This window comes from Scomber scombrus, chromosome 6 (assembly GCF_963691925.1).
Source record: "Scomber scombrus chromosome 6, fScoSco1.1, whole genome shotgun sequence".
NCBI classification, from domain to species: Eukaryota; Metazoa; Chordata; class Actinopteri; order Scombriformes; family Scombridae; genus Scomber; species Scomber scombrus.
In genome coordinates, this window is record NC_084975.1 from 11754320 (window position 1) to 11764487 (window position 10168).

At 36.3% G+C, this 10168-nt stretch overlaps 1 protein-coding gene across 1 annotated transcript in view; it reads left to right on the forward strand.

Moving 5' to 3' along the window:
• Positions 1-5134, forward strand: part of ptprja (protein tyrosine phosphatase receptor type Ja) — a 39470-nt gene extending 34336 nt beyond the window's left edge. Inside the window, exons 33-43 of the mRNA XM_062420938.1 lie at positions 33-148; positions 289-376; positions 460-504; positions 744-831; positions 1256-1346; positions 1635-1711; positions 1934-2068; positions 2376-2492; positions 3002-3162; positions 3294-3429; positions 3533-5134. Of these exons, the coding sequence (XP_062276922.1) occupies positions 33-148; positions 289-376; positions 460-504; positions 744-831; positions 1256-1346; positions 1635-1711; positions 1934-2068; positions 2376-2492; positions 3002-3162; positions 3294-3429; positions 3533-3691 (1213 nt within the window). The 3' untranslated portion in view covers positions 3692-5134. The remainder of the gene's footprint in view (positions 1-32; positions 149-288; positions 377-459; positions 505-743; positions 832-1255; positions 1347-1634; positions 1712-1933; positions 2069-2375; positions 2493-3001; positions 3163-3293; positions 3430-3532) is intronic.
• Positions 5135-10168: the final 5034 nt, after the last annotated feature.

Genomic DNA, 10168 nt, shown 5'->3' on the forward strand with positions numbered 1-10168 from the left:
TAAACTGACTATGTTTATTTTAAATCCTGCAGATATGCCATCGTATTGTTCACCAGTCTGATTCTGGAGAATGACCTTGTGAACATTCAGACGTCACTGTTCTCAATAACATCTTTATATTCTGCTGTAGTCCTCCCACAGAACCCAGGTATCACATTCAGACCCAGCTGGTTTGTTTTTATTTGTTGTGTTTTTTGTTTTTTTTGCTGTGAACTTTCTATTATGTGAAGAAATGTTCATTGTCTCTTTCTGTGTCATCATCTGTCATAATCTTTGTCGAAATTTTAGCCGTCATTGGATTTGCTGTCGGAACAACATTGGGAATTTTTTGCATTCTCTTCCTCATCCTCATTGGCTTCATTGTCTACTGGAAAAGGTTTGTCACCATCATCACTGGTGAAAAAAAAATTAAGTCGGTGTTAAGAGGACTAAACTCTAAACTCACTGTTTATGCTGCAGGTTATCCAACAAAGACTCATCCGATATCCAAATTCATTCTATGAGGTAAGGTTTTTATTTTTATGCTGTTATACAATTAAAGTAAATGATAAATAATTGTTGCTATAACTAATTGTCAATATTGCATTTTTTCCTCCTTTTTTCCAGAGCCAAAGTGTAAGTATAAATCCTCTAAATCGTAGCAAAAGTTACACATTATGTCAGGAACAGACTAATTGCACCAAGTGGAACAATCAATGATTTCCATAACAAAACTTATTTCTCTTGTCTTCTGGTGTGAGCAGAAGTGTGGCAGTGAGGGTGGAGGACTACGAGGCTTACTACAAGAAGCAGAAAGCAGACTCCAACTGTGGCTTTGCAGAAGAGTTTGAGGTGAAACATTAGCTCAATATTGAAGGCTTAACCATATCAGTGAATAAATGCTTAAAATTATTGATTATGATTTTGACATTGGGACCAATATTAAAATTATTCCTAAAATGGTGTATATCATGAAATTAATTGGGATGTAGTACCAAAAGAAATGTTATGCAATGTAATGAAAGCTAAATAATGTAAAGTTTAGGAGACAGGTACTAATGAAGCAGCTTTACAGTTATATATAGCAGGCTATATATTTATTGTAGATAAAGGCCAAAAAAAGGACCATGAAAACTTCTGCTTACTGCTGACATAAATGTTGTCAATTGTACATCCCCACTATTACGTTGTTTCTCTGGAACTGTACAGGCACTAGATTTTGGGGATATTCTGAGCCACCCAATCAACTGTCACAATTTTTGTCTTTCTTTCGAAGGACCTGAAGCTTGTTGGTACAGGTCAGTCAAAAACAAGCGCTCTGACTCTGGAGAACAAGCCCAAGAACCGCTACAACAACGTGCTTCCTTGTGAGTCACTTCAACCAATCCACCTCTGCTGCTTCCAACCATAACACTCTTTACTCTTTAAACTATATCATCCACTATCATACCTATTGCCATTATCACACTTTTGTTCGGACATGATATCAAAGTTGTCTTGCAGTTCAGTAACACAGTACAAAGACATATGACTGCAGTAATTAATCTCAATTCCCTAAATTTTGCAGAAAAATGAGCATTAGTTCTGCTATAACACATAACAGTCCTTTCTATTAATTTATTTCATTTCATTCATTCTTTGCTCTCACCCCCTAGATGACTCGTCAAGGGTGAAACTCTCTATTATCCATGGGAGTCCATATGATGACTACATCAATGCTAACTACATGCCGGTGCGTACTGACACTCTTTGAATCAGCTCTCTGCCTCGGTCATTGCTTCAGTATCAGTAAACATCCTACTGTACCACATAGCTGCTTATTCTTTTGCTTAACGCCATGCAATTTAAACTATTCTACCTTCATCTACACTGATGTTTGAAACACTTGAGAATCTGCTTGAAATCTGAATAGAGTGGGTGTTTGTGTTCGGTGGGCTGGTGTTCTGTTTGACAGGGTTACAACTCGAGGAAGGAATTCATTGCAGCTCAGGGTCCTTTGCCCACAACAGTCAGCGATTTCTGGAGGATGATCTGGGAGAAGAATGTTCAGACCCTGGTCATGCTGACACGCTGCAATGAACAGGGAAGAGTAAGTAGGAACACAAAAGACCACATCCAGCAGTGACCACATCTACACACCCAATTTTCAGTTATGCATGTGAGGGTGATCCATCTATTAATATGCTAGTGAGCATATTAAGGTGAGTGTCACCTGTGGAGGAAGTGTGGCCCTGCTGTTTATGCAGTACAATGAAAAAAACATGATTCATAAAGTAATTTTACTCTAAACAGTGGGGTTTCTAAATGTAATCTAGATTGAATACAGATAATTTCTATATTCTGAATGCTGAATACTTGCAGTCTGTTACAACTCAACCACTGTCTTCCTATTCCAGGTGAAATGTGAGCAGTACTGGAATTCTGGCAGCAGGCACTTTGAAAACATCACTGTGAAAACAACCTCTGAAATACCACTTGAAGACTGGACCATCAGGGACTTTGACATCAAAAATGTAAGTGGAAAGATGTAACATAGGAAAAAAAATCTTATTAGCAGGGTAAAAATCAACAGTGTGTGTAAAGGTTGTTACCCATTAGTGATTATTTAACAACTTTAGTTTGGAGTACCTGTCCCAGAGCCCTATTAGATATATGAGTCAACTAACAATACTCAACACTTGTCAATAATTGAATGGATGTGCAGTAATCACACAGCACTAAAGATACACACTTAACCTGTGGCCTGATGCTCTCATAGAGATGAATTAAATTGGGAGTTTGAAATAAAGTCACAATGCATTAAAACAATAATCCTTACGCCCAAAAAATTACAATTTTAAAATGGTGTGTGCTCCATGGAAGCGTGATATAACTTGTCAGTAATTATGAAAATGTATGTTTTGGTGTGCTTCTGCTCTGGACATTCACGGCTGTCTGTAATTAATTCAGTGAAACATTTTTGAGTTTTCATATGCATCTATTTCTCAGTCACAACTATTTTATATGCATGTGTGTCTTTCAGATGAAAACAGCCGAAACCCGCACAGTGCGCCAGTTCCACTTCACAGCGTGGCCAGACCACGGGGTACCTGAAACCACTGAGCTCCTCATCAGCTTCAGACATTTGGTCAGAGAGCACATGGACCAATACTCCAGACACTCTCCTACTGTGGTCCACTGCAGGTCTGCTACAAACACACACATACACACACTTTTGCACTTTTTTCTATATAACTGTTTTCAGAAATTTGAATAAAAAGATTATTATCTGTTATTCTGTCTTATTCTCCTACCTCCTCTGTGTGTTTACTCAGTGCTGGTGTGGGGCGCACAGGTACCTTCATAGCCATCGACCGTCTGATCTTTCAGATTGAAAGGGAAAATATTGTGGACGTGTATGGCATCGTCCATGATTTGCGCATGCACCGGCCCCTCATGGTGCAGACAGAGGTAAGACACGGTCTCATACACATTGATTTTGTCATAAAAAGTGTTACATATCGATGATCACTAAGCTGCAGTTGGTGAACCTTTGTACTCAATGTCTCTGTAGGACCAGTATGTCTTCCTAAACCAATGTTCAATGGACATCATCAGATCAAGAACTGGAACCAATGTGGATCTAATCTACCAAAACACTGCTGCACTCTCCATTTACGAGAACGTAGAACCCAAAAAAGGTTTCCAAAAAAATGGATACCACAACGCATAGACCCAGGAAACCACTTTCTTCTTTAGTCTTAGCAAGAAACTCAGCAGATTTGTAAAGGGAATACTGCAGATGTTGTGCTGTATTTATTTTTTTATAGTCCACCAGTGTCGCTCTTATCAAGGATCTTTTAGCTGCCCACATTTAAACTTTTTTCCCTGGTATTTATTTGTTAAAAATGTTGAATGCTAGATAATGGAGAGAACTGTATATGGGGATATAATAATCAGTGACCAAAAATATTTGGATTATATGTAAACTTTTGTCAAATAGGAAATTGGATTCTTTGTTATAATGGCATATTTTTGTATTGACTAGCTGTACTTTTTTAATTTTTGGCTTGCTTACTACTGTATATGACTGCTCAGGTATGTTGGATGCTGTATAGGTATTATATACAAAAAAATGTCAGAGAAAAACTTAATTAAACCTTTGGATTTGCCTTATAAATGTGCATTTTCAAAACATGTGTGCTTTAATACCAGTAGGTGGCACTCTTCTATTTCAGTTTTTACAGCTGAGGCCAGAAATGACTGTTATATTCATGTGTCACAATCTATCATATGACATTTTACTGTACATGCAACAAATAACTTTTTGACAACTTTGCACCTCTTAAGTTAATTTGAACTGTGCAATGCCTTTAGTGAAGGAGTTTTGTTTGTTGTAGAATCTCTTTATGTGTATGCACTGTAGTGAATAATGCACTGGATGCATTTTTATGTTTCTACTCTGTCCACTTTTTGCCTGTTTTTTTTTGTATCAGGAATGTTTTGGCCAGTGCTTTGTGAAACATTTTGAAACAATTTGTTTTTTACAACACATTTGATTATTACAATTAAAGGAAACAAATGTGGGTCACATTAAACAAAAGTTCAGGAACTTAAACAATGAAAGCTGAATGTTTAACAGGTCGGTATGGTAATGTAAAGAAAAAAAAAACTATACCGCACCAGTGTGTCGTGTGAAGAATTTTAAGATCACATCCGTTGTTTAGATGTTCATACTCTTTTTCTCTACATTGTACATTCCTCATAAACAGAACAGTTATGTCACTTCCTGCTGCATATATAATCTATGGACATGTTAAAATAATCAGAGAAGCACAAGCTTCTTTTTTTCTCTTTTGCTTCTTAAGGGCAAAATATTCCATGGGGCAGGTACGTTTTATAAAGAAAAAAATCATTCATGTGTGGTTAGCCTGTTGATATTTAAATCTATGTTTTGTTTCTATTGTATTATAATGTACTTAAAGAAATAATTAAAAGCACTTATGTTTTTTTGATGAAAAGCAAGAACAGCAAATAGTCACAAAGGATGTGTAGGATGTTTTTGAAATGCTTTATGAAATGCTTGCTGGTACAACGCAAAAATATGTAAAATGAGCAAGGATTTATTATTTGTGTACTGTCAAACAAAATGGGATTAAATATGTTATTACAATTAAACCCCCATTTGTTTATGGCTATGTAGTGTGTGATTTGATCATCAGTATTTCCTTTCCTTGAATCCAATAGCTTCAATGAAATGACAGCTCTTTACCCCACCATAATGTAACTGGTTCACAGTCATGATTGATTTGCAGTGCTCTGAGCTGATGTTACATGCTAGTTTTGTATTCAATAACATTTTACAAGCTAATATCGCTTTGTGTGACGTGATGCACAGTAGATACTGAACTGTTGAAACATTCATTTTGCAAATTGTTTCAAAACTATTTTAGTCAAACAGAAAGAATAAATAGAGCGTGACACGCAAATATGCTGCCTGCTGCAGAGGAGGACTGAGCTGGCACACCTCTGCATTATTCAGAGCAACTTTGAGGTTGCAGGCAGCTAAGTGCACCCTCAAAGGATGAATAACTAATGCTATTTCTCTTTCTTACTTTATGTGGAAAAAGCTTTTAGAGGGACAATGCGGAGAAGCTTCAAAAAGTTCAAATTTTACAGCCAGCAGCCCTGGGGATTTTTTTTTCAATATGAAGACATTTTAAGGGCAGTCATTTCCACACAGCACAGGGCACTCCTGACATGGTGGTAATATAAGGAGTTTGCTGGAACGTCGGCTTCAGCGAGCCTGATATTTCTCACGTCTTACATGACCTCTCTATCCTCACTTTCTTCAATATCTGCATCTCTCCCCTCCACTCCTCCTTATCATTTTTCATGTCTCTCAGATCCACAAGTTGGATCTAAAAATAAATTTGGCATTCGGATGCCTCTCTCCTGCTGCATGCTGTGAGATGCAACAAAAAAACATACGGAGAGTTAAGACCATTGTAATGGCAATTTATCCTGCAAACACAAAAAGGACAAAACTGGGCAATCCCAATTGAATAACACAACTGCTTGTGTGGCAGCAAATCCTCCATAATGGATTACACCATGTCTCTGAAAATCAGAACAAATACCCTGTAGAGTTGAGGATGACACAAGCATACTGCTATGTAGCAACTTTAAGTTGAGGCCTTTCTACCTGTAGTAACTGTACATGAATGAAGACTTCAAGACTTGACATTACAATGAGTGTGCTTGTGGCTCATTCATTGTAGAGCATGTTTAGGTCAGTAAAGCGATGGACATTTACTTTGACAAAACCAATAAAAGCAAACATATTAATACCAATACCACTTACAAGGATAAATACAGATTATCAAAAAAATCTGATTTGTTTTGGTTCTCTACTCAAGTGCATTTGGTTAAAAGTAAACAAACACCTTCAGCTATGAGGAAGTATCCTGGGCAAAACTTAGCCATCATAAACCAGAAGGCATCTGGTTTGGAAGGGACATGCAACATAGAAATTACATGAACATTTTAGGTATACAATCTATAGAATATAGATAAAAAATAACTATAATGAATAATACTGAGACAGTAAGGATAAAAGAAGAACTACATATACTGTATGGGAAAATAAATCAAGTAGTTATAAAAACTAGAATTTCAATCATAGAGACTTGTCTTATCTAAATTGTTGTTTTTAGCTAGCCCTTTTCCTTGCAATGAACAGACAGTAAAGAAAATAAACAAAATAGCAGTTAATTTTATATAATGGAACTTCTAAGGGAAGTCAAAAAGAAGCAATTGTTATATGAAAGTAAAAATATGGATGCCTTGGGGCTATAGGCCTACCTGGGTTTAAAATTAAAGATAGCCTTTCGTAAATTGGACCAAACAAAAGGTAGGAGTGTCAAGCTTTCTTCCATATTATAAGCTAATAGTGATTTTGTGTCTACGTTTGCACACATAAATAAATTGTTAAAACTGAAAATTGCCCTATTGACATCTGTGGTGAGGAGGAAACTATTGAACCTCTATGACCTGCCCTCTGTATGGCAGGTCACCATTTCCAATCCATCAGTGAGACAAAGTTTCAGAAAACAGTTTGGGCCAATAAACCCCTACATTGGCACCCCAGCCACAAAGGTGGGCCACAAGTCCGGAGGGTTGTCGGGGCCACTCTCTGGGGACCTACATTCTCGAAGACTGAGTTTCTGAAATTGTGACAATCGCATCTTGTGATTGTAGAAAAACCGAGTGAACCCGTGGCTTCGTTGTCTATCACCAGTTGAAAAACATAGAAAAAATGCAGTGCTTCTCGCCCCTGGTACACCAAATACCACTTGTGCATGTGTCTGTGTACATGTAGCTATATATTTAATATTTATCATCACATATTCTCCATATGATTATATTTAAATAAACTTTTATATTTTACATCCTATGCACAGTATATTTGATAATATTTTATCAATTGTACTCCATACTTTTTGGATTATGGTCTACATGGACTTCTAGGCCTATCTACTGTATTGTGTATGTGCCTGTGCATGTGGTCAGGTGCACATACTGTACATGCGTGAAGGCATGTGTAGGCTACCTATGTCTTAAGACCAAAAAATATTGTGTTCATTTTGACATAGTCATTACAAATCGGTTTAAATTCACGTGAAAAATGGCTGAATATCAATTATTATCTTTAATGCCCTTTTTCTCTAAAATAACGTTTGATGACAGTCAATCTTTGGAAGTGTATATCTCACCAAATATTTGGTGTTGAAAGATAATGTTGGTATAACCATAAAGCTGAGACGTTCCTCTTTACAGACCAATAGAAAACTCAAAATGTGTCTGTCTTAATAGTGCTTTATTTTCCATTTATCATTTATTACTTTCTACTTGTATGTAAATGATGAGGATTGAGGAGCCGAGGAACATTATGGACAGCAGGGGGAGCCTGACTCCACAATAATTAATATTGTCTCAGACAATACAGACATGATATGTTGCATAGATAGTTTGTCCAGATTCTTCTCCATCACTGCAGAGAGCCTGGCTTGGTTCGTAGAGTGTTTATTAACACATCTGAACATGTTCATGGGAGGGACAGAGGGTTCTCATTTTTGCCGATTCTCTATAGTGACCTGTAGCTTCTTCTGGGTAGTAAAGGGGCAAAATTGGATGTTAAACTTGTACACTATCTATCAGAGTGAAACTGAGATGCTTGAAAAACAAAGTCCTATTAACAGAACATGGAAAATGTATACCAGGTAATAATATTAACAACCTAGCGCAACATCCATGTCCCAACCACTGTGCCTGTTCCAGTGGTGGTAAAGTAACAAAGTACATTTCTAAAGTACTTAAGCATATTTTTGAGGTACTTAATTGCTTTCTCAATCCTCTTCACACCCTGTGAGACATAAAGCCACAGTTAAGGTCATCTCAGCTAATGTATCCATCATGGTTCTTCACTGGATCATTTTGGTCTCCAGAAGCTACATGGTACTGTATGGTAAAGTATGTGCTAAATATACTAACTAGTTATGGACTCCATCTGTCTGTGCCCTGTCCCCTTATCTACTCCAAGATAGTTTAGATGGAAATATTATACACTACATTTATTTGACAGCATTAATTTATGGTTTTCCCTCAAAAAAAATGAAACTTGTTTAGCAGAGGTAGCACAACACCTAGACAATGATGCATATAACATATATAACATACAGTATGATACATTTATCAAATATGATGTATAGCTGTAGATTATATTACCCAACAGTAGATAAAGCGGTTAAACTGGCTCTACCTGTAACAGCTACAACAATAACATGGTACTTAAATGTTGATAATGATGCACAATTGACCTTTTTTATGGCAGACACTTATAGCTTTTCATAACAGGAAAGCTCAGGCTTATTTAATACAGTTAACGATAGCTGTGTTCCATTTCATTTTGTGAGTCAGCCATGTCCGTGAGCAAGCATTCACAATAGACCATTTTTCCAGCAGACATTTTGACACAGCAGGAAAAGCTGGAGCATTGGAAATAATAACATTGAGTAAGGGCTCAGTTTCATCAAGTGTCTGTGTACTCCAGTGGACCAGCATACAAAACAGCAGGGCTCTGGAAGTGGCCAAACAATATGTAAAACAGCTGGTATTAATGTTATTGATTACACCTGTGTTTTTCCTACTGTTGACAATATAATATATGATAAACCAACACTTGCACTGATTTTAATAACATTGTGCTGACAATTCGTATTCACTTTTACTTTTATTTGTAATAGAGTACATTTACATCTTGTATTGCTATTTTTACCTAAATAAAAGATCTCAATAAAAATCCTATTACTGTGAAACACATTTGTCTTGAACTGGAATGCACCATAATATTATACTTAAATAAAACGTTGAAGGCTTCTTTCACTGTAGGCAATGATGAAGAAGTATTCAAAGCTTTTACTTGAGTAAAACTAGGAATATATATAATAACTCAGTTAGCATTATAAATTGCAGGCTACTTGAGTAAAAGTACAGATGTATTATCAGCATAATGTATTTAAAACATCAAAAGTAAATGTACCATGTCATACTTATATTTTTTTTTATAAGATGGCACTGATACATTCATGTATAAGCAGCATTTTACTATGAGTTGGAGATGGAGCTAATTTGACCTAAACTGTCAATAATTTGGTAACAATAGCAACATATTATATATATACATATATATACTATGTTTAGATTTATATTAAGCTGATATCTGTATGTAAAATCTTAACACACAAGTGAAAACAGCTGTGATCCATAAAAACCTCCAGCAGCAGACACAGGAACAGCTTCTTTCCAGAGTACATCTCACATCCCCATTTTCATACCTGCACTGGCCACATTCATATATTTCATATTATTCCATTATGTAAACAGATTTTAAAATGATTAGGCCTAATTTGTTTATTTTTGTTATTTTCATTATGATTACTACCTTAGTGTTATATTTTCTTCTATGTGTGTGTAATTCTTTGTGTGGTAAAATGATTGTAATTCTGGGGTAACTGTAATTACAAAAATACAATATTTCCTTCTGCACTGTGGTGGAGCAGAAGTAGAAATTAACTCAGTACACAGAGCCATGCAGCAGCTGTAATACTCTGCTGTGGCCGCAGGTGTCGCCAGAGTCCCCTGTGCGGCA